At 39.3% G+C, this 24902-nt stretch overlaps 3 protein-coding genes across 6 annotated transcripts; 2 read left to right on the forward strand and 1 right to left on the reverse strand.

The window, feature by feature from the left end:
- Window positions 1-359: 359 nt before the first annotated feature.
- On the forward strand, window positions 360-10069 carry LOC133528054 (L-threonine ammonia-lyase-like). The gene is made up of 10 exons (XM_061865260.1): window positions 360-511; window positions 968-1069; window positions 1162-1232; window positions 1469-1598; window positions 5549-5700; window positions 6007-6169; window positions 6678-6833; window positions 8692-8828; window positions 9228-9453; window positions 9771-10069. The coding sequence occupies exons 1-10, from the start codon at window positions 479-481 to the stop codon at window positions 9903-9905; spliced, it is 1305 nt and encodes a 434-aa protein (XP_061721244.1). The 5' UTR covers window positions 360-478; the 3' UTR covers window positions 9906-10069.
- A 283-nt stretch (window positions 10070-10352) lies between these two features.
- LOC133528459 (small ribosomal subunit protein eS25) lies at window positions 10353-12142 on the reverse strand. Its single transcript, XM_061865852.1, has 4 exons — window positions 12131-12142; window positions 11935-12027; window positions 11496-11679; window positions 10353-10471 (listed from the first exon to the last, which is right to left on the reverse strand). The coding sequence occupies exons 1-4, from the start codon at window positions 12140-12142 to the stop codon at window positions 10392-10394; spliced, it is 369 nt and encodes a 122-aa protein (XP_061721836.1). The 3' UTR covers window positions 10353-10391.
- Window positions 12143-12760: 618 nt separating this feature from the next.
- On the forward strand, window positions 12761-24692 carry LOC133528669 (peroxisomal ATPase PEX6). Of its 4 annotated transcripts, none has more exons than XR_009801031.1 (11): window positions 12761-14045; window positions 14128-14235; window positions 14375-14508; window positions 14671-15163; window positions 16074-16241; window positions 20547-20693; window positions 21027-21185; window positions 21323-21485; window positions 23077-23216; window positions 23617-24479; window positions 24511-24692. XR_009801031.1 is itself a non-coding variant. In XM_061866131.1 (11 exons), exons 1-11 carry the CDS (start codon window positions 12935-12937, stop codon window positions 23754-23756), a joined length of 1758 nt encoding a protein of 585 aa, XP_061722115.1. In that variant the 5' UTR covers window positions 12761-12934; the 3' UTR covers window positions 23757-24692. The 4 variants fall into 4 exon arrangements, 3 of the variants coding, with proteins under 3 accessions (XP_061722115.1, XP_061722114.1, XP_061722117.1); XM_061866131.1 differs by having other exon boundaries at window positions 12761-12964; window positions 13970-14045; window positions 23617-24692; XM_061866130.1 differs by having other exon boundaries at window positions 23617-24692.
- Window positions 24693-24902: the final 210 nt, after the last annotated feature.

The following is a 24902-nucleotide window of genomic DNA, read 5'->3' on the forward strand; positions in this document are numbered from 1 at the left end:
TTAATACATACATCTTCTTTAGGTGGTGTGTTACTCCTTAAATATTTCTTCATTTTGCTCACTGATCCGACACTTCCACTTCAGTATTTTATGGGTGAATGTCTAACTTGAGTGTTGCATGTTCTTTTATGCAACCGAAACATTTAATTACCACGGCTGTGCAGTATAACATCAGAAACTTGTTTTATGATGATCACTTGTGAATGTGTTGCCTTGTTTTTTATTAAAGTAGAACAATTAAATAAAACCAATTTGTATTTCCATTTGTTGTTTTGCTCCACTTGAGTTGATACAATGCAAATTGCATTTGAGAAATTATTCACAAAGATGGGACATAAGCAAACTATTTTCTACTTTACCTTTAGTCTATTATTATTTATGATGTAATATGTCACACTGACATAATTTTCATTCTATCAGTTATCCAACAGTTATCACTTTCTAAGCAAAATAATCATAATCTAAATTTACAGTGTTCATGTTAAATCGAAACAGCAGAACAAAAACAATGGTATAGTAATGTAAATAGTATTATAGTAGTATGAGTAGCAGGCCATTGATAATTTACTTTGCAAATGGTAATGTGAGGGCATAGGAACATATATAAAAGTCTTGGGGTCTCTTCCGTTGACCAGCAGGATGCCCACCATACCTCATTCACAACAGGTATGCCATCACTGGTGTACAATTAAAGTGTCTACTTACTATGTGACCAAAGAAAAGCAAAGGTCTCAGCTTGGGCTAAAAGCTTGGGCTTTAAAAGATGTTCAATTCTACAGGTCGCATTTCTCAACTGATTCTCTTAAAATTTTGTAAGTGGGTCCTATAACACCTATTTAAAAAAAATTTTGCTGACTCAGTATTTAGATTATTTTCAAAAGCTTAGAGCCACTGGTTTAACACCTATGTACAAGTGTTTACCATATAGTCATGCTTGAATTACTAATTAATATAATAAACATTTTAGGAGGACTATGAAAAAATGGAACAGCCACATGTTTTAAATTTTAATGATATAAAACAGGCAATAGAAAACATAGAAGGGAGTGTAATACACACCCCACTTTGTGTAAGTACTGTAAAAAAAAAACTGTAAGCTCTAGTAAAAATGTGTACTGTAATAATACATGTAAACATGTATATTTTTATATAATTTTACAGGAAGCAAAAATAAGTAAATACATGGATTACAATATTTACTTAAAATGTGAAAATCTGCAATATACTGGAAGGTGAGTTATGGCATTAACTTTTGTCAGTTGACTGCTGGACATTATAGACATCCTGATCTCCACAACGACTATGTTACGCACTGCTTTCATCCAACAGTTACATGAGGTCTTGACCAGATCATTGGTGCATCCTGTTGGGAGCCCGTGTGGTGACCCCTGGAATTTATGAAATAGTATTTTGAGAAACAAAGATTTAACTTTTTTATCTGTTTTACTTACTAAAGTATTGGCAACAGTGTCGCAGAGCGCGGTGTCCGCAACGCCTTGTCCTGTTCGGAGTACGCTGCTAAACGAGGAGTTATCGTGCCTTCGAACGGCAGCATGGCTCTGGCAGCCGCCTACCACGGCAGGGCGCTCGGTGTTCCGGTAAACTTAAAAAAAAAAATAGTCAAAATCACCAAAGGAGGTGAATAAAATTAGTCTCTCCTTCCTTAGACTTAAAGTTAAATATCACCTGAGTTTGGGATCGTCGATTTAACACTTATGGGTCATTCTCGCATTTCGTGCAAATCGATGTTTTAGGTAATTTACCAAAAATTTGTTGTAGTTTTCGAATATCTGTAAAAGCAAGGTTGTAACATACGGCCTAAAGTATATGTCTCTTCAACGAACAATTCTAAAAAGGTAATAGTTTTCTTTATATTTACAATTAACACCCAATTTTTTCATTCCTCTCTACATGTAACGCATGAAGGTATAACTTTGACCTACATTTGAACCTTAAGATACTAAAAATAGAAAACTCGTTGTTTGCTCACTTAATGACTAATTTAGTTATGTTTTAAATCGTTTAATATTAGAAGCTAGATATTAACAGTTAAAATTATACAGCCTTATAAGTGTATGGTTCAAGTAATTTGTTCATTACCGACGCGAGAAATGGATTAGCTATATTTTGCTACATAGCAAGGGTATATAGCGTCTACCGCCGATGCTACGCATTGTTCGTCAGTCAGTTGGCCGCGTGATCTCGTAGCGGACGCGCGTATGCCGCTGTTAGCGAACATACCTACGTTCTCGCGTGTCGAAAAGGAGTGTGGTTCAAAACAATCTTCATCGCCATCCAGTGATTTACACAGTAAGTTCCAAGTGTACATTATTATAATTATACGTAATGAAGTGTTTTAGTGTTGCCTTCCAGATGGTTTATTCTGCAAAATTAAGGTCTGATGCCAACCGACGTAGGCGACAAAAACTTCCAAAACGTCATTCATATCTGTTTCATTCACTTCTTTTCCTTCCAGTTTTACTGGGGAAGGTAATGAATGCATTAAGAAGGTAATGATAATATATTCGAGGCAGTACATTTAATGGAAAGAGGCTCAGTTATTATAAAGATTACGTTGTTATAAGCATTTAAAACTGTAGATATGTAATAATAAGGGAGCCCAACCGGGGATTTTTCGGGTTTACTCGAGCGCAGTAGATTAACATAAACCTGCCGCTCTGTTACCTTTACTTGTGATGACACTCAAAACATGAGTGTTCAGTACTTCTGTGATACATACGTTTTGAATGTAGGGGTGCGTCTGATAAATATTAATCTTAAGAAATAGTATATCATAAAAATATGTTTATTCTACTTCTGGTTTTAGTTCATAAACCTGGTTCGTCGTGCATAGCAGCTCCGGACGAAGATACGGAGCCAACTGCACCACCTTAGCATCGTCGCCGCTCGCGAATTCGTTGCACCGCACTTCGTAACGAAATGCGGTGACAGTGTGAGATAATCGCCTTTTTTTGGTGAAGCAGGGGTAAATGCATTTACGCATCTCACCCCCGGGCCAGGTCAGCCCATGTGGGGGTAGTATGTGGGACTCGCTCCTCCCACAGCTCTCTCTGCTACACAGAGGGAGGGGAGGAGAATACCCACTAACATCCCCTGCGGCGTCACCCGCTCTGCCGTTACTGGGAGCGCCGAGGGATTGCAGCCATTCTACCACGACGCTCCCCAGCATAGACGCTGGGAGCACCCGCGCTAAGGAAGGAGAGGACCAGGGACGCTATGGCCCTCCCCCTAGACGTGTGGGGCCGTATGGTGGGTACCCAGCCCACCAGCCCTATTGGAAGATCAGACTAAGGCTGCTGCATAGCGCCTTCGCCTTCTCCTCTGCCGTCTGCGCCTGAGAGGATGCGCGTCCACATTTTCCTCGCGTATTCTCTCAGCGGCCTCCTTTTGTGTCATAACGGTTTCACAGAAGGTGGCAACCGCATTCCATGATCTCTCGCTGCATAACATGGCCGAGACAACACTATGCAGCGAGAGATTACGCCCAATAACGCCCGTTAGGGCACCTCTCTCGGTATCCCACCGGTTACACACCTGCAAGGTGTGTTGGGCTGTGTCGTCCGAGTCACCACATTCATGACAGACCGGACTCGGCTCCCGTTGAATTTTGTGCAGGTAGTGACCGAAGCACCACCTGGGTCAGCCGGTATGATAGCACACCTCTTTTCCGCTTTATCCATTCCCGGAACGATGAAAAGAGTGCCCAATGGTGCGGGTGCCATAGGGCGAGTCCTCCAGGTTTTCCTTCCATCGTTCCAGGAGCCTCTCTTCTGCCTGACGTAGCACTCGCTCCGACTCTTCGGGGTCTACGCGTTCTCTCCGCGCCCTCGACAGCGCCCTCATTCGGTACCTCTCCGCCAGTACCTGAGCATCAAGCTCCCACGGAGGGGTATTAGCTAGGAGGCACGCTGCGGCATGGGACACCGTTGAATATGCCCTGATGGTGCGTTGTGCTGCTACTCGCTGAGGCCGCCTGAGTAGGGCGCTGTTGCGCTCCGAGAGCCTGTCCGCCCATATTGGCGCCCCATACAGCGCCATGCTCCTTAGTACTCGCGCATACAGTCACTGACACGGAGCATTCGGACCGCCTACATTTGGGAGCAGTCGGCACAGGGCTGAGGCATTCAAGTTCCCGGATTTGCGAGCCTCCTCTAGCACATTGTTGGCTTCCGTGCAGACTTCGTCAATTATGTCCCCCTCATAGATTTTCGAGACCGGGGAGGAGCTCTTTACAACTTCTGAGCTGATGGCAGGAGTTGCCCTGGTATACTCATAGATGTCCTTCCCTCGTGCACGTATGATACGTCGCTCGGCATCCTCATCAACGTCAGAGATCATTTCATACTCATCCGAATCTATATTCCGCTGTTGTGCTTTAGCTCTTGCCATGCCTGAATATTTACCTCCAGGTTTTCCTCTACGCGCAGTGTTTATTTTTGGGGCAACATCCGGCTACAGATTCCCAGTATCGTCTTCGTGTGCACGTTTCCCATTTTTATAGGGCTTCCCTTAGTCAAATGTTCTTTAATGACTGCTTTGTTATCACTTTGTTTTAGCATTAAAATGACCAGGCCAGAGAAAAAAATGACCAAAGAAGACTAACTAGCAAAAGATAGGCAGCGTAAAAAAGAAAAATATTAGATTATAAAAAATAATCCCGAATTATATGCGATACAAAGAGAAAAAGAAAGAAATAGATACTTGTTAAGAAAGGAACAAAAAAGATTTGTAGCATAAAGGAAATGACACCTCGTGCTCAAAGAAAACAGAAAGAAATGGCGGTCAAATCGGTCAAATAGAAAAAAAAAATTTTTTGTAGAAATTTGCAAAACACGCCATTAAAATAATTGCTATGCAAGAGATTTAATCGAAATTGCGTAGGTAGTGAGTCAATTAATGACAATGTAACAATTTAAAATAATAGACTAATCAAAGACCGATTGAAACTTAGTTTAGTTTTTTGAATAAAACAATAATTATGTTGGTTACTTAAACTATTAAATAACAAATAAGGATCGGCTGTAACAAAATTCTTCTTATTCAGAAGCATACATATATATTTCTTTGGGGGACTTTTTATGCCACCTTTTCACTATTTCATAGTTTTATGCAGTTATATTGTGTATTTGCTAAATGCCAGACATTAATCGACACGTTTTTAATATTGTTGATTTTATTAATGTTGTTAATTTTCTTTAAATAAAGATTTTTATGTCAGATTTCATAAGTTTGTTTCATTACAGTCCAGTGAAAAAATTACCGTCCGATGACAATTTCATTCCTTTCCTTTATCATTCATTACCATCTCAGGCCATTTCATTACCAGCGCGTAGTTCATTACCAGTAGCCCTATTAAATGAAAAGTAATAAGGTTACTAAGGTGCCTTTAGCATAAAAGTGTTAATAAACGAATCCACACATGGACGAAATCCAAAATTTTATCAATTAAAAGAAAAATTACAAATCGAGAGAATATCACCGATTTGCACGAAATGAGAGAATGACCCTTATAAGTACAATCAAATAGGTGATGGTGGTGCTCCCAGAGCGCACGCCGCCGGCGCTCGTGCACCGCTGTTCGGAGCTCGGCGCGGACGTGGTCTTGTATGGAGAAAATGTCCAAGACGCTACCAACTACGCACAGAAAGTGGCTGATGAGAGCCACCGGATAATAATGAGGTTTAATCATTTTCGTATCTTCTGGCAGCGTTATAGCTACCTTAGTACATATCTCATTGCAGTATTACCCGCTCATTTGCAATTGATTGATTGAACCTTATAAAATGAGTAGGTTCTAAAACTAGTTCAGGTCTTATTTATAGGTATACCTATTGTTAGTTCTAGGTGCGTTTATTAACTATATATACTTATTTAATTAGAGGTATCTATAGGCACAACGCCTGTGTAGCACATCTAAGCAATTTTGCGCTTTGAGTACTAAATCTTCAAAGAACCTACCTTCTACCTACGCCTACGGCATTGCAGATCAGACGATCCCGCAGTAATGGCAGGACTGGGCACAGTTGGTGTGGAGATAGTTACGCAGCTTCCGGAACTGGACGCGGTGATCGTGCCCGTGGCGAGCGGTGGACTTCTCGCCGCAGTTCTCGTTGCTTGCAAGAAGCTCAAGTGTTCCTGCCTTGTTTACGTGAGATACGCGACATATATTACGAGTTATCGAGTTTCTATTATCACGAAGTTATGTTTCTTCATGTCGGCAAATGCCAATGGAAGGAACGGGCGAGGAACCCTTTAAATCACTGCAGCGTAACGGCATGAGATGCCTTAATTAACTTATTGCGAATGCTCATTTATCGCGCACTTGTAGGTAAGGTATACCTAGGGTATTTGCACATTAGGTAACTTTTTGTTTGATAGGTACCTTATATAGGAGGCTAACGAGCAGACTAATCGCCCTATGGTAAGCAATTACAGTCCCCCATGGATACCTGCAACACGAGAAGGGTTGAAAGTGCGTTTCCGGCTTTTAAGATGGGAGTACGCTCTTTTCTTGAAGGTTTGAATGTCGTACCTATCGGTTCGGAAATACCGCGGGCGACTGTTCTATAGGTAGGTACACCACTTTCAAAGAGACACGTGACATATTGTTTTACGTGGATGATTTAACATTCGTTTAGTCTGAGTTTGCATTATAGGGAGCGGAATGCGCAAAAGTTCCGAAGATGATGAAGGCGCTGCAAGCTGGGAAGCCCATGAATGTGCCGGTCGCACCCAATCTGGCCGAGGGACTTAACGCATCCTCTGTGGGACCCAACGCTTTTGCCACAATTAGGGGAAAACTTGATAGAATGGTTAGGACATATTGAATTTATTTTTATTAGACCTAATACGAAAACATTTTCCTATCCGGCTCGAAGGACCAAACTGTTTGCAAACAACTCAAATATGCGAAGTAAGACTAGGTGTGGCACAACAGATACTGTTTGCTCATGTATACTTATTTGAAGCAGCTGAACTGTCGCCAAAATTCCTCTGTTCTGCGAATTATTCAAGTTTTCGCATAAGCATATATCTACTAGACCGCGAGCCAGGAACAATTTCCATGACCAATCGCCTCCCCGGCTGAAAACTCGTGTTGTTAACGGCTAGGTATGATGAACCCTCGTAGACGTCAGCTGCCGCTCCGTAGGTGGGTTGAGGAATGGCAGCCACCGAAACACGTAAATTAAATTAAATTAAATTATCATTTATTTCAGATCTTTACAATCCATAGATTTTGTTAGTTTATCTAAGCTACGTACCTAATAACTAGTGTTAGTATTTACTAATTACAACTAAACTAAACTAAAAAGTAACAAAACAACGTACAGGTCGCCCAGTCACAACTACCAGGTGCCTCCATATTCGACAGTCGCATCTATCGGCTAATACTTTCAGAAAGCTGTTGGGACTGCTTCTCGCTCGTTGCATTAAAGATGCTGAGCGCTTACGCAAGATGGCATGGTACCCGTCTGTGCGCGCCTCTGCAAACATCGTCGAGGCGCTACAGAACCGTGACAGCCCCATCAGCATTCTGAAAGCATTATTATACTGAACTCTGAGAGCGTTTGCGGAACGCTGGGTGTACCTAATCCACAGGCTGCTCGTGTAGAATGTCTGACTGTAAGCTTTAAAAAGCGTTATTTTAACCTTGTCTGTACAGCGAGCGAACCTGCGTGCAAGCATATTCCCACGAACCACCAACGCTCTCCGTTCTCTCTCCATGTCCATGTCATCTCTTAGGTCATCGGTGACAATATGACCGAGATACTTAAAATGGTACACTCTTTTGATTTCTTTATCATCTAGCTTGACAGAAGGAACATCCTCAGGAATTTTTCTACCCGCTTTAAAAATCATTAGCTCGCTCTTGGAGGGGTTATACTTCAGCCCATGAGCTTTAGCATAACTCTCACATATGCCAATTAATTTCCTTAACGCACTGATCGAAGGCGCAAGCAGCACCATATCGTCTGCGTAGCTTATATTGTTTATGAACACGCCATCAATAGAGCAACCGACATGGGCACCGCTTAGCTCTCCAATCAGAGCGTTAACATATACATTAAATAGCAAGGGAGATGTTGTCGTACCCCACACTCCAGTTTAAACGGCTCCGATAGTTGATCGGCCCATCGTACACAGTTCGTCTGAAAAGCAAAAAAAAAATTGTCATCGCCTCCCGTTTGATACTTTGTCAAATGATAGTTGAAATTAAAAAATCGTCAGCCGGTTATATCGCGGTGTTAAGAACATCAGCTGGTCGCATGAACATGTAAAAAATAAGCGCTATACCTTTTATGATAGCAATAACAAATCATGAAACTTTGCATGTAGCATTTCATAATCATCACGCATAAACGCCTGAAAAGCCATCAACGGATTACGCAATTTACACATTACGCATACTTTGCCGCACATAAAGAGGTAAGGCGCATATTTTTATATGTTCATTTTACAGCTGACTTTTAGTTTAAACCAGCATCTGAACTATCATCTGACAAAGTATCAGCCGGGAGGCGATGACTGACAAAATATGCTCCTGGCCCGCGGTCTATACGTGACGATTTACTTTCGACTGGTGTTGATAGCAAAGAGACCTTCTGCTTTATTAGAAAGTTATGATTGTTATGAAATAAGTCTGATTATATAATATTTAACACGTTTTAGCTGGTAGTAGAAGAGTCGTCGATCGCACAAGCCATGGTGAGCGTGCTGGAGCGCGAGCGGCTCGTGGTAGACGGCGCGGGAGTCTGTGCCGTGGCCGCCGTCATGCAGGGGCTCGTGCCCGAGCTGAGAGGGAAACGGTATAATATTTTCACCTAGTCTAAAAAGGTTAGGTAATAATAATTTCAAGTGCTCGCTTCACAAGTATATGCATAAAGGCGCTTTCTGTGAAGTGACAAGGTAAGAAATATCAGTCAGTAGGTAACACTATTCGCTTAGCACCTTTGCATACAAACGCGCTGACATCATATTCCTTGATCTTACGTTAGGATTGGAGCATGTGGTGCCACTGAAAAATGGGTTACCTATATGTTTATATAAAGTTGTTTATTAAGTATATATTTTTTATTTCTTCGCACAAGGAAGCACGAGAAACAGTGAAAAGCCTATCCCAAAATAACACTCGCGTTCGCTTGTTTTACAATTTTGACACTTATTAGCTTATTACTTTCCGCATTTGTCTTAAACAAATGTTCTAGTGCTGTGTGCGTCATAAGCGGCGGTAACATAGACTGCGGCCGTCTGTCGCGCAGCATCCAGCGGGGTCTGGGCGCCAGTGGACGACTACTTCGCTTCTCCATCCCTGTGGCTGATCATCGGAACGGTCTGGCGAACCTCGCTAAAGTTGTGTCGGAACAGAACGTAGTGCTGAAAAGCATGGTAACTGATCAGATGCCCGTGCATTGTGATGTCGGATCTACTTGGGTATGTTATACGTTAATTTCCAGTATCTTCACGTCTTCTATTGTTATGAATATAAACAAAGGTTCTAGCTAACGTACCACAAAACAAAATTCTATAAATGTGACTAAGTCGAAAACAGAAACATTTACCTTACACAAAGGAAAGCACGGGCATTACCTATTGTTACCTAAGATGTCACTCCTTGTCAGGTGCCGGATTTCCCTAATTTGTCTCCTATAATAAATAAGTATACCTACCGTTCATGAAACATAGAAGCATTATGTAAACGTAACAGTTCATGGCATTAGATGAGTCAGCAAAAATTTTTTTTTTTACAGGCCAATGTCGTGGTTGAGACGGGAAGTGATGAGCAAGCGGCAAGCTTCAAGGACCACCTAAGGGATGTGTACCCTCGTGCGAGATTTACGATTAGCGACCTAGACGACAAACACAAACATTCGTGCCGATCATAGGTTGTCGTCTTAAGACAGCAAAATATTCAATATTTGAAACTAGCATAGTCATTTGTATTAAAACGGGTATTCACCATGTATATACGGTTTCAGAAAGTTAGTAGTAATATAAATAGTACAGGAGAACCCCGTTTTTAATTAGTAGTTATCAGCAAAACATTTTTTTTTTTAGAATCTTTCATATGAAAGATGAAATCTATTTGTATGAATCTGTAAGTGTCTCAGTTTGATACATACACAAATGTAGTGATTATATGCTCTTTGATACACTGTGTAAACTACCATAGTAGAGTGGGTCTCCAGACTTACAGGCGTGCCTGATTGGCAAGCACTTACTGCAAGTGTAAAGGCCTAACATTATTTTCTTTGTCATTATTCATTCTTGACTCTTATATTTACTGCAGACTGTCTTGAAACTGAGAAGGAATAAAAATGAAAACAACCGCATTTGGTTTTTATTTTTATTTTGTAACCTTATCCATAATTTTACGCGACTGGATCATCACCCTTTGTCGCGCGAGTGTAGATCACCTGCCCGTGGTGTTGGACTACCTGCTTGATTAAACCTAGAACAACAAAAACGGTTGGTGAAACATATGTAACAAGCACTAATGATGAGGTTTGTGTGCTGAAAAAAAATCAGACTCAATATATCAGTTTTTGACTGTCATGGATTTTCCATTAGAAATTATCATCACAAAATATTTCATTTGTTTTATGATAATGTAACACAATTTTGTTTATATTTTGAAGAAGAAAACATTTGATATTGACATCCATTATTGCTAGGCTTTATGGCAATAGAGTTGCTCAATTGTGTTATTTATTACCACATATCAGTCACCAATAAAATTTAGACCACAACCACTTTAAAGTATGGTAAAAAGGAGAATAAGTTTCAGGTGCAAGAAATATTAATTTGATTTAATAATTATGCATAATGCATTAAATGTCATGTTTGTAGTTCTGCTGTAACTCCATGTGAAGCATTAATTGAGATTGTCTACCATGAATAGGATTTCCTTTCTCTATGACAGATAATGACTCATTTTGTTAGCAAAATAATCTGTAGTGAATTTCAAATAATCAAGTTTGAAATTTTAATGACAATCGGTGGCCTACCACTCCAAGGGATAAGGGTTAAAATGACATCTATTATTGTTTAATATGCAAGTTTTCATAGGCACATAGATGATTTCTGTTTTCCAGTTTGTATTTTTAAATAATAGCTTGCTTATTATTTACCACTGCTTGTAAAATAATTATGTGAAAGTCTAGTCAAAGGTCCCACTTTGTCACATACCATAAAAGGACAAGATATGCTTGTATCTTTATATGTATAGCCTATCAAAGCATCCTCATGGCAAGCAAAAGCAGGACCTTCTGCTTGGAAACAACACACATTATTGATCATTCCAAAGCTTCACTTTCTAACACAAAATGTATTGAACAGTACTCATTTACTTCTAGGTGGCAAGCAACATTAGTATATCAATCCAAACATTGTAAGTTTATGATTGGTATGGTGTTCTTTTAAAAATGACAAATTATTTTAATCAACCGTGATCAAATTGTCTAATATATTTTTACCTTTTTCCCTAAGCTCAACGAGCGCGCGCCTGGCGAGGGAGCCGCGGACCTTTAGCCTTTCGGAGACCACGGCAGGTGTGATAAGCTTGTATTGGGGCACTTCCTTGTACAGTTTGTCGTACGTGGCCTTGTCAAATAGAACCTGGTTGTTCAACTTATCACGGACTTTTCCTTTGGACCACTTCTGCAAATAAGAAAAACGGTATGAGTAAAGTGTGCATGACAAGGTTGGGCTTTGGCCATATTATACCTCAAGTACCATCAGCCTCAATATATCAGATTTTACTCTCACTAAAATTCAAGCGTAAATTGTTAATCATTTGGTACTTATATTAAAAGAGCCTTTATAACTATTCAAGTTATCTAAAAGTTTGTCAAAAACCGATCATCAAAGTGACATGGACATAACCTCACTTTACAACACCAACAACTTCCTTACCTTCTTCTTGGCTTTGCCGCCACCAGACCCCTCCTTCTTCTTTTGTGTCTTTTGCGGCTGCTTGGCCGAGGATTTCGCGTCCTTCTTGGGCGGCTAAAATCACAAAAATGTTGTTGACAAGCGACATCGCCACGAGGTTCACTTGCAAAACCTTACGTTGTAAATATACAACTGAAACTATTTACAGAATCAGTACTTTAACTTTCATGTTTGATTACTGAATTTTGAATTAATTTAAGTAATAAATATTTTTATTCCCAATTTTTTAACGCTCTCACGAAATACTCACCATCTTGAAAACCGGAAAGAAAGATGGACGAAGTTTAGTGTTGCCACAATATTGGGTTCCGTGAGGGCTTGAAAAAACCGGTAATAATGTTATGAAAATTTGAAGAATATTTATTTCTTTAAATAATCAATAGGGAATACAAAGAGTAGTATAATATATAGGGAATATTACGCGAAACTCTGCTTAGAGGGCGCCACTACCACAATCCATCAAAATCAGAGGATCTACCGCGAAACAAGAAAAATCGAAATTTCGTTATCTAACCTCTCACAAAATCACTCTTGCATATTCGAGCGATAAAGACGCAGATAACTAAATTTCATAAATTTCGATTTTAGCGTTTCCTGGTAGGTCTTTGTAAACAAACCATCAATGTCTTATTTTAATATCTGTGAAAACTTGTCAAAAAACAGGGCTCCTACCGGGAAAATCGAAGTTCGTCCATTGCAGGCATTTTTCTCTGTCACTCTAATTACGTTTTAGTCAGAGTAAAAGAGAAAGATCCCCGCAATTTGCGAATTTCGGTTTTCAGGCGGTTTTAGTAATGCGTGGAATAGCTTAGCTACAAATCCTTTGAGCTTCTTTCTGACAGTGACTTTAACATTTGTAGCACTGTATATTGTTATCAGAATTATGATATCAATAAGAAAAAGTATTTGATGTCTTAAAAATCATACGATTATTGTTATTTATTAGTTCTTTTTGTTAATTATGAATGATCGCATTACTGTTCAGCTATGGGTAATCAAATTTTGCCTAAAAGTAATCTACCCAAAGTACAATTATTACACATTCCTCGTGTTTTTGGCAGTTAAGTTTAGGCTCTCTTATCAAAGAAAAGTCTTAGCTAAAAAAGACATAGATATGTTTAAGTTGAAGACCATTCCTACACACGTTCGGTGGCACCTTTGTAAGGAATATGCAGTAGAGAATTTACCCGTGTTGCAACATAAATGTGTGTTTATATCAAAGGAAGTTTTTTTACAATTAAGTGCTGATAATCTGTTCTATATTGACAATGGTGTCCTATGGCTTGCACTGAAGTTAACTCCCGATATAAAATCGAAATACAAAACTACGCAAAACAATATTGACAGAGACAATGTATTGATTAAATACAATTTGAACTTCTTAACTTCTGAATTGCACAAGAAGTTATGGATGGATAATAGATCAGGCAGCCTTGACTATATAAGAATAGTTCCTGTTGTGGGTTCAACATTAGTACAAAAAGATATTGCCTTGACTTCAGAAAATGAAATGTATAATATTCTATCTTCATTTGAACTACTACACTGTAGGGACATTAGCATTTCATTTCATACTATACCTTCATTGGAGCTTGCACCTAGTATTGCAGAGACTGCTGAAGTCAGTCTTGTTGTAAATGAATATGATCTGTCCAACGACTTTGTCAAAGAAGTTTTGAGTAATCATTTTGAACTACCTAAATTAGTGAGTTTAAATGACATATTCAGCATTGAGCTTACACCGGACGTCACATCAAAATATCACTACAAGTACCTTGACCTGGTACAAGCTGTGGGGAAACTTTACTTCAAATGTAATAAAATTGATAGCAGGAAGAATATAGAAGTTAAATATAATTCAAAAGTGATTCAGTCATTTTTCATTGTTAAGGGAGTTACACATCTAATTTTGGGTGAAAACATTCATGCTATAAAATCAAAAGATGAGTTCTTCAAATCCCAGGCAACTGATAACATTAACCTGCAAATGTTGCAGTTATGCCCTACTGGATTAAGGCAAAAGTTTGAACAAATTCAAGATGCCATTAGTCCATTTGTAACAGGGGAGATAAGTAAGACATATTAAGATTATTTTCATTTCAATATTTGTTTTTACAATAACCAGAGTTTAAAGATTAAGTTTTAATTTTGCAGGTGACCTGTCTGCTTCTTTGCCTAGTCCTATTTTGCCAATGCTGCTATTGTCAGGGCCTGCTGGGTCAGGCAGACATCAACTTGTTAAAGCATTAGCCCAATATAATGGTAGGATATTCATTAATTACAATATCTCTTCGACATGTATTCAAAAATATTATTCTGAATTTAATTAATTTTTCATAATGCTTTACATTACCTTATGAAAATTAATAAATTGGTACACTAAAAATAACCCACATTTTAGGTTTGAACTGCTTATCAATTGACTGCAACGGCTTGCAGAGCTCCACAGCCAAGCAGACGGAGAGCAAGATCAACTCCACTGTACAGAAAGCAAAGGCAGCTGCTCCGTGCATAGTGCTCTTAGATAATTTTGAGGTAAAATGTAGTAACAAGTAGTAACTAACCTTCCTTCATTACCTAATATAATTACATATAATTACAGTAATTTTTAGCTGTACTTAACATGCAGGTATAGAGATAGAGATATGCAGATACAATATAGATGTATGTACCTTAATTTAAATGTTTATTCTACAGGTGTTTGCAGTAGACCCGGAAAACAATGAAGACTGCAGAGTGATGGAATATTTTATGAACACAATAATAGACTTATACCAAAACTATACTAAGCACCCCATCATTTTTATAGCCGTCACAGACAAAGTGGAACTAAAACCAAACATACTTAGAATATTCTTAGAAAAGTTCCAGCTTTCTAGATTAACTGTCCAGCAAAGATATGAGATGCTTGTATGGTATACTTCTGCAATGCAATTGAATATTGATGGACACCAAAATACAATAGATGGTATAATTATTGATGATGAAGGTGCACTCAGCAACCATACTAAAGATATTTTACAAAGAGTTGCAGCAAAGACTGAAACATTTTTATGTGGTGATATAGATACACTTGTACATTTTGCAATGCGAGAATCTTATTTGAAGCAACATAATAGCTACATACATTTGCCTTGTGAGGACCCAAATTTACATCTACTTCAGGAAGATGATTTTAATTGTGCTTTAGGTATGTAACTACGAGTATTAGTTGTTTCTGGATGCTTTTACTGTAATGTAAAAGTGTTTATTTTATTTCAATATTGACTAGCACTTTTTATTTTATTTTACTTTATTGGGTACACTTAACAGAAATCGTACAATATCATGAAACATACAATTGCATATCATGGCTTGGAATCTAGCATAAGATCCAAAACAAGTGTACACAGCATGCTTTACAAGTAAGCGCAAATTAATTTAACACCATATCAACAAATAAAATAACTACCTATCTAAACATTACTGACTACCATTTATGACTAACTAATGCTATTGTTAGCATTAACGCAATAAGTCAATAGGGTCGCTCTACCTAGTTGGTTACTAATAAATTCTGTTACTGCAATAATCTTTATCTACATAAAATATACGAACGAAAGTTGAATGAACTTAGGCCCCAATTCATTATAGATACGACGAGATAAGCGTTATGTGTGGTATATAATTATAGCTCACAAATCTACCACATTATGTCATTTTTTATTTTTTCGGTAGCATTTGTTTTAACGTAAATAAAGAGGTTGCAAATCGAGTAACAGAACTTAGTAACCAACTAGGTATTTAAAGTTGTACTTAGGTATATTATTTCCACTCTCCACTCAGAATCACGTGCTCTTTCGATCCTACGAGAAAAAAAGTATCCCCAAAATTTCATAAATTTTTAGTTGTCCGTTTTGTTACGGTTGTATTGAACCTAATGTAATGTACCAAAAAAATGGCGAATATTTTTTTCTCAGTAAAAATCGAAACTGCTAGTTTTTCTGACTTCTGAGTAGAAACAATATAAAAATTCCCAATTCCAACACAAAAGTTGGAGGTACAACTTATTACATATTTCTTTAAAATTTGTAAATTATTTGAAGCATTGTGTCTTTCAGAATCAATAAAAGGGCTCCAGAGTCAACATCTAGATGCTCCTAAAATACCAAAAGTCCACTGGGAAGATATTGGTGGACTCGATAAATTGAAAAAGGAACTTTTGAAAACCATTGAGTTTCCAATCAAATATCCACATTTATTTAAGAACTCTAGTCTCAAACGTTCAGGTTAGTATTATCATAAACTAAGAAGAAAAGACTGTGTACGGCCTGGACTTGTTCGTAAATTCTTGTGTACAGTACTTAACAAACAATGTAGTATTTATTGCACAATATCAACATAAATTTATAAGGAAATACATATAACCACTTAGTGTAAGGCCTGAGCTCTGAGCGGCCACTCGAGTTGGGCGTGCAGCGGGGCGGGACGCGCATGTTTCAACAAATGCAAACATATAGGAGCGGCCTTACTGCACGCTGCTCACATCACTTGTGAGCCCAACGCCACGCTGCACGCCCCGCCGAACGCTCCGCTTCGAGCGTTCACTCAGGCCTTACACTAGCTAAGTGGTTATGTGTGTTTCCATGTAAATTTATTTGGAGGTTGTGCAATAAATAGTACATTGTGTGTAAACGGTAAACAAGAATTTACGAACAAGTGTTAATTTTAAGCGCGAAGGCGAGGGCTTAATTAACACAAGTTCGTAATTTCGGTTCCGCCTGTGGCACGCACAATGTGCTACTAAACTACATAATTCTTATTTGGTATAAATTTATTTTGAGGTTGTGCAATAAAGAGGATTTGTATTGTATTGTGGTTATTAGCGTGGTTTAGGTTTGGAGAACACTAATTTAGATGGCGCTGTAGGTTATACCGCCCGAAATACATAAACACCGACGTATATATGTGTCTAACGAAGCCCCTACAAAAATACACATACAAGGCAAAGAACTCGAATTTGCAGACCATTACATATACTTAGGCAAGAGGATATCCTTTGACACTGACAGCAACAGCCAGGAGATAGACCGCAGAATCAATATCAGCTGGAGGAAGTATTGGAGTTTTAAAGAGCTTCTAAAAGGAAACTACAGTCTCAAACATAAGAAAACAGTAATGGACACATGCATCTTACCATGCCTTATATACGGTTTACAAACTAGGGTGCACACAAACAAGAACAAATTAAAGATAAGAACATGCCAAAGAGCAATGGAGAGGAGCATTCTCAGTATAAAACTAAAGGACAAGGTTAACAGCAAGTACATCCGATCCAAAACAAACATCATAGATGCACTAGAGTTTGTGCTGAAACAAAAATGGAGATGGGCCGGCCACATAGGAAGATTGACAGATGACAGATGGACCAACAAAGTCACAAAGTGGCCAGGACCCCATGGCAAAAGGAAGTGGGGAAAACCCACAGCAAGATGGTCCAAAGATATTATAGCCACAGCTAGAGAAAACTGGCTAATCAAGGCTAAAGACCGAGAAAGGTGAAAAGATATGGAGGAGGCCTATACCCGACAGGGGTCTTAAAATAGAAAAATGAAAAATGATACTGTTAGAACTTGTCATAAACTATATTTAAGGAAAAATAAAGTTTTAAATAAAAAATAAAAAAATGTATATGTGTTCTTGTATCCTGGGAGGGTCGCCATGTACGGACGGCGCTAATTAAAAAAACAGCTTCGTCGAAGATTGTGATTTATTATGCCCCCAATAGGTTAGATACACGTTCTTATATGCAATGCTTACGTACTAATTATACACTACGCCACAGAGATATTAGAAAGCATTAGAGGACGCTTTTGTCGGAAACCCCGACAGCCTGACTAGCGAGAAATAAAATGACAGTATTATATGTAAGATTATTTATTGACACAGTGAATAAAGGCTATTTGTATTTTGTTTGTTAGTCATGCCTACATACATATTATTTTACATTTATTTATCAATCAAGTTAGGGCTTGTGCACAAATCACGCGAGGTTTTTTCGGCTACTTTTTTGACGCCCCCTCCCCCTTGGTGATATTTTGTGAGGTTCTTGGCCAACCCCCCCCCCCCTCCCCCACATAACCTCACGTGTATCTTAATTTTTCATTTGACCTAATTTTAAGTTAAATAGTATTTTATAGAGTAAATCTGGTTTATACTCGCTATTTTCAAGTGCCAAATGAAGATTTATGTTTAACGAAACGGAGAAAAAGTATGTGGTAGATATTCATATATTTATTGCATCCATGGTCGGTACACAGGTGTTACATAACAGTCTGTTTCACATGGGCCCTGGTAGGGCACGGCAATTATCTTAAATCTAACATTAATAGGGTTGTTTCCAATTTTTTAAACGCTTGTATTACGTTCTATATTAACTAAGAGTTGCCCTAAAATTCAACTTTTATACGAAAAATGGCTTTAAATATGTTTAATTAACAAAATATATTTTGACAGATGCTTTCGCGCCCAAAACGCTCTTTGAAAATTGTGTGACGTCACAGTTTACGGTTTGACACATAACTACATACACACGTAGAAGATACGAACTGTCAACTGACATTTGTCATTTGTTGTTTATCGCCTAACTGTCAACAGTGTCAATCCGAGAGTTGTGACGTCATCAGAATCTTCAAAGACGTTTCGAGTTTGGTCACGTGACGTGTGCCAAAAAATATTTTAAATTCAATATTTACAAAAATATGGTCATTACAGGTCCCCTAAAATTAGTTTAACATGTTTTTATAATCCAAAAGAATTTATTGGGATACAATTCTGCCCTAAGATTTGTAGATGGAAACAACTCTATTATCTTAGATATTTTTTCTTAGTTTCGTTCACTATGAAAAAATACACGTGAGGTCTCCATATACAAAAAAGTAATACATAAAAATTGGCTTAAGGACTCGCATCCAGGCAATAATTATTAAAAAAAAAGTAAAAAAAGGCGGGATCGGAAAATACTTACTGAAAAGGGTTGTTTCCAATTTTTTGAATCGCTTGTAATACGTTATATATTAACCAAACGTTGTCCTAAAATTCAACTTTAACCCTAATAACGGCTTTAAATATGTTAAATTAACGAAATATCTTTTGATAGATGCTTTCGCGCCCAAAACGCTCATTGAATATTGTGTGACGTCACAGTTTACACGGTTTCACATATAACTATGTACATGCACACGTAACACCAAGGTTGTTCACACACATTTACCTATACGCACACATACTACAGCTTGTCCACCACCAAAATGTCTTGAGTATTAAGCCCCCTCCAGACGATGCGCGTGAATCGCGGCGCGACTTCGCGGAGCGAACATACCGCGACGTTGACGTAGACTCCACACTCGCACCACTTCACGGCGATTTCGCAGTTTGGTTCGCGGCAAGATGGCGCCGAAGCGTCAGCTGATCGGATTTAGTTTGCGGCAAGGCACTGATTCAAACTGGGAACTGTCAAATTGATTTTTGGTTGATCAAGTTCGCACCCAATATAACCAAGTAGCCGCCATAGAAGGTTATGACAGTTTAACGGATTAACCGACTCGTGAGCGAATCGCGGCGCGAAGCGATTGCGAGTGTGGAGTCTTGCAAGTTCGCGCTTCGCGTCTCCTTTTACGCGGGCCAAATACCGACAAAAAACGGGGAATAAGGCGCGAAGGCGTGAACAATCTGCGAAATTGACGCGAGGGCCATCGCGCACGAGTGTGGAGGGCCCTTCAAATGTTGTACTGAGAACAGGGCGGCTACCGGGAAAATCGAAATTCGTCAATTGCGGACATTTTTCTGTCACTCTAATTACGTCTTAGTGACAGTAAAATAGAAAGATCCCCGCAATTTGCGAATTTCAGTTTTCGCGGTAGGCCCCCAGACATCGGGGCCTTGGTTGATCGAACTGTCAAACCGAGTTGTGACGTCATCAAAATCTTCAATATCGTTTCGACTTGGATCACGTGACGTGTATTAAAAGTTATTATAAATTCAATATTTACAAAAATATGCTCATTAGAGGTCCACTAAAGGTAGTTTAACATGTTCTTATTATCCATAAGAATTTATTGGGATACAATTCTGCCCTAAGATTTGTAGATGGAAACAACCCTATTGGATAGTGGAAATTTTTTTTTGACAATAAAATACAAGAAACACGTATCTACGCTATAAAAATGGGTTCTTCTAGTGAAATATAAATGTTCCTGGCAATAATACTCGCTTTCTTTCAACAACCTGTCCTCACGCCAATATAAATATTAATTGCTATTAAAGTACTTATAGTTATGCAAATATTTTATTATTTCCTCGCAGTAGTCGTGAAAACCACTATGTAATGCCTCGGCCGGAAACTCTAAAGATGGACTCGTATTATTCGAGGGCCTCCACTAACGTGTCGGCCTTCAAACACTCGTCCATCTTTGAGCGGTTTTCCGGCCTCTATTACAATGTACTATACTTTGTGAATCTTCCTATTCCTTGTCTTAATGCAGACTGATTCTTACCACCAATGTTTTATTTATTTATTTTATGAATACTTTCAGGTATTTTACTATATGGGCCCCCGGGTTGCGGCAAAACGCTGGTCGCCAAGGCGGTGAGCACGGAACTCAATGTTAGTTTTCTCAGCGTGAAAGGGCCAGAGCTACTAAACATGTATATTGGCCAGTCTGAAGAGAATGTTAGAAAAGGTAATTAAATTATACTTAGTATTAGTACTTAACTGCTTAATAGCAAAGATTCATTGATTGAATCGTGTAGAGTATTAAACAAATTCGTGCTGCAATTGAATTATAAGTTATAATTAAAGGCAGAAAGGCAGCCGAAATAAAATAATTTAATTAGTTTATAAGCATTAATTACACATTGGGCAATTGCCATTAAATGACAAGGTATGTCCATGTTATGTCAAAACTGAAAACAGCTCACCCCCGCCGATCTCTGATTATATAACACTTTGCTACTAGTACCAAGCGCGCTCTTTTTTTTAACACAATTGTCATCAATGTACCGTTTTATTTCAGTATTCGAATCGGCACGTGCTTCGTCTCCCTGCATAGTGTTCCTGGACGAGCTGGACGCGCTGGCCCCGCGGCGCGGCGCGGCCGGCGACTCGGGCGGCGCCAGCGACCGCGTCGTCAGCCAGCTGCTCGCCGAGCTGGACGGCGTCACGCAGGCTGACGGTAATGTTCAGTACTCGAACCAGCCTACAACCTACACTGATGAGGCTCATCTCGAAACACATTAGTAGCACTTCCCCTTGCTTAGTAGTAATGTCGATGGATGATGTTTTACCTCTAATTTATTTTTATCCAAACAGACGCCGACGCGACGAGCTTTGTGTTCATAATGGGCGCTACGAACCGGCCAGACCTCCTAGAGCAGTCGCTGTTGAGACCCGGACGACTTGACAAGCTAGTATACGTAGGCCCGTACCGCGGCGTTGAGGAAAAGACAAGAGTGCTCAAGGCGCTGTGCCGAAGGTTGGTGATTAATGTCCCACATTGTCAGTAGAAATAGCCACGCGGAAGTGAACTCTAATAGTACATTACGATACAAGTGCGAAAAATAGGAAATTCGAAACGAGTGGCGATAAATTAAAACACGACCGAAGGGAGTGTTTTAAATCGACACGAGTTGCGAATTACCTATTCGCACATGTATCGTACAACGTTTTACAGTACATATGGCCCTTTAAATGTTTGATACAGTAACGTAATATGCTAATTTTCGCACTAGTGCGGTAAAGTAGCACCATATGTACTGTAAATTAAGTTTAAAGTATTATTTACATACCCTGCACCAACTTTGCTTCTCTGTTTGGCCCAAAGGTTGACTGGTAGAAAATGCCTTGGGGCATCAAGTCCGCCTTTTGTAACTGTATATCTTTACTGTGCAAATTGTTAAGAACTTAATGTTCATAATGCGTGCTACGAGTTAACCATTATACCTGGAGCAGTTGCTACTGATTGTGAGATCCGGATTAATTGACAAACGAGCCCACCGTATAAGAGGACCAGAACGTTCAAGGCTCTGTGTCGAAGGTTGGTGATCGACGTATCAACTTTATGTATAGTCACTAGAAGTAGTTACATACACGATAGTGAACTGTATATATTGTAACCAACGTAGCTCTCATAATAGTCATCACAAACCTTGCGGAAAAGTTACACTTTCTGTGCCTATTTTAGTCTACAGCGTGTTTCATCAGAACTTTTTAGGGTTTCGTAGTGACCTAGAAACCATCATAGTTTCGCCATGTCCGTCCGTCCTCGGGTTTGCTCCGTGATCGTTAGTGCTAGAAAACTGCAATTTGGCATGGATACGGAGGCGACAGAACTGTGAAATAAAAACTTATGAAAAAATCCCATACAAAATTATATTTTTTGATATATTTTTTGCTTTGACCCAATAGTATGGGATATCATTGGATAAGTATTTTAAAACGAATACGGGTATCAAACATTTTTTTTTGATAAAGTTAATATTTTATGAAATAATTCCTCCGAAAGAAAAAAATATGTGACCATCCCCTTCTAACTTTTGAACTATGGGTCCAAAAAATATGAAATAAAATCGTGAAATAAAAGCTTAGTAAAAATTATAGCGAACATGATCGGTCTAGCCGTTTTTAAGTTATTGTAAAAATCTTCTCTTGGTAAAAAGACGCACAAAGCGCTGCGAAGGTACTCCCTTATGCTTGTAATGTATGATACTTACTAATTAATAGTCCTCGTTTGGCCTGTTCTGACAGAATGGTAACTTCGAAACCCTACACTGAGCATGCCCGACAGGTGTAAATGTAGGAATTGAAAATAGAGTTCCGGTTACTCTGGTTATAATATTAGCGGAAAATCGTTGAGCATTAGACTTTTTGTTTGCCGCGATATCTATTGTCGAGAAGCTACTGAGAGTTCTGCTACTCGATGCTAGATGTCGACTGCGAATATAATAATAATTTTGGTACCAAAACTGATGTATGGAGTGAGTACTCTATTACTTCTTATTTCTCTATGTCTTGATCGATTTTTTTATTAAGAAGTTTTGTTCCTGTAATCTGTGGTCTGTTCCCAGTTACAAGCTGCGGCCGGAGGTGCGCCTGGCGGACGTGGCGGCGGCGCTGCCCGCGGGCTGCACGGGCGCCGACCTGCTCAGCGTGGTCGGCGCCGCGCGCGCCGCCGCCGTGCGCGGCTTGGTGCGCCAGCTGCACGCAGGTCACTGTACACGCTAGAAGCTAGGCCAATGTCCCAGCAGCAGCTGCCGGGTACAAGTCGAACTGCCCGTTCCCTGCTGCCCTTTACTACTCCCAATTCCCATATTTCCACTTTAGATCTAGGTTTCCATTTTTATTCACCCGAGAGCCACGGTCAAGGCTGACAAGGCTTCCGACTCTCGCGTTTCCTTTTCTGCGGGCCAAAAGTCAGGGCTCACGGGTCAGATCCGGCCCGCGGGCCCTAATTCGGAGATCCCTGCTTTTGAGAATGAATGATAAACGCGGAAATAAATTATTAGAACGTATGTACTGGTTTATTTTATAAATTACCAAACTATGACTGATTACGACTAACTTTCGTTGATACATCCCTTCTAAAAATGCATTTCTCATGTTCACAGGTTTAGTGAAGGAAAGCGAACTGAACCCCGACTCAGTGGTCCTGGGAGTGTCGGAGTTGTGGCAAGGCGTTGAGGCGTTTCGGCCCTCGGTCACCGATGAAGAACTAGAATACTATGAGTCCTTACAATCCCAAATGTGATTATAGACTTTAAACGTTCCTATATTTATGTTAATATTGGGTCGAGGGTTACATGTATAAAGGTTTATATCATGCTGCTGCAACAATTATGTGGATAAACAGAAATCAATCTTGTGGATCAGATGCAGCTGAGAATAGGAAGTATTACTGCAATATTCTGCCGCCAGAGTGCAGCGCTAGCACCTATTGTAAGACAGAGTAACTTATACATACTGTGCCTAAAACTGCTTTTTGACAAGTTTTCACAGATAATGAAATATGACATCGATGAATCAAGGCGGTTTGTTTGCAAAGGGCCTACCGGGAAATGCGAAAAACGAAATTTAGTTATCTGCCTCATTATCGCTCGAATATGCAAGTGATAGAGAGGTTACATAATGAAACTTCGATTTTCTTGTTTCGCGATTTCAGTCAGTGTAGACGTGCCTCGGCCGAGGCAGCGCGCTCAGGCGAGGAAAACGCGCGGGCTGCCTCGGCCGAGGCACGTCTATATTGGCCGTTTTGTGCGCGAGGAAGTTGCCTCGCACATACGTGCTCGCTCGCTTGCTCTGTGTGGACCCGCCTATAGACCCTCAGATTGTGATGGTTTGTGGTAGTGGTGCCCCGTACGCAGAGTTTCGCGTAATATTCGCTAATAGTTTGACTGGCTGTTGCTAAGATCTTAATGTCAATGTCATAAAGACTGCCATTTAAAACTTCTCACTTCAACTGTCGGTTGATAAGGTAATCATAGTAAGGTTCATTACTAATTTAGATTTACACTCTGGATACTGAAGGAACCTAGATTTTGCTTGTCGTTATCATTTTATTAATTATATAAGAGTGTGTTGTTAGGAAAATTTATATCAATACAATAATGTTAAAATTGTGTGTTAATGAGATGTGATAATAGGATACATTAAAAGGATTTTGTAAATAAATATAATCGCTTGGGTATTCTAGTTGTTTTATTGCATCAAATTCTAAACCGGCTTTGTAAGGCTCATCAATAATTATTTGATCAATATTGTCGACTATACACTCTTGCACGCAGCGCATTTATAGCGCTATGTGCAAGAGTTAAATATATAGGTATGTTGAGGAGGGTGTAGAGCAGCCCTATAAATAAGTTATAATGACCAAAGAGCATATAATCACTACGTTCTA

This window comes from Cydia pomonella, chromosome 19, assembly GCF_033807575.1.
Source record: "Cydia pomonella isolate Wapato2018A chromosome 19, ilCydPomo1, whole genome shotgun sequence".
Taxonomy (NCBI): Eukaryota; Metazoa; Arthropoda; class Insecta; order Lepidoptera; family Tortricidae; genus Cydia; species Cydia pomonella.

Coding starts and splice junctions, on each gene's coding strand:
- LOC133528054 (XM_061865260.1), top strand. CDS start 479: ATGTTAAATCGAAACAGCAGAACAAAAACAATG. Junction 6,834..8,691: donor GGGGAAAACTTGATAGAATG/GTTAGGACATAT, acceptor AACACGTTTTAG/CTGGTAGTAGAAGAGTCGTC. Junction 8,829..9,227: donor CCCGAGCTGAGAGGGAAACG/GTATAATATTTT, acceptor CAAATGTTCTAG/TGCTGTGTGCGTCATAAGCG.
- LOC133528669 (XM_061866130.1), top strand. CDS start 12,935: ATGAATGATCGCATTACTGTTCAGCTATGGGTAATCAAATTTTGCCTA. Junction 14,509..14,670: donor TGCTCTTAGATAATTTTGAG/GTAAAATGTAGT, acceptor TTTATTCTACAG/GTGTTTGCAGTAGACCCGGA. Junction 23,217..23,616: donor GGTGCGCCAGCTGCACGCAG/GTCACTGTACAC, acceptor TCATGTTCACAG/GTTTAGTGAAGGAAAGCGAA.
- LOC133528459 (XM_061865852.1), bottom strand. Junction 11,680..11,934: donor GCGGCAAAGCCAAGAAGAAG/GTAAGGAAGTTG, acceptor TCTTATTTGCAG/AAGTGGTCCAAAGGAAAAGT. Junction 10,472..11,495: donor CGTTGAGCTTAGGGAAAAAG/GTAAAAATATAT, acceptor TTGTTGTTCTAG/GTTTAATCAAGCAGGTAGTC.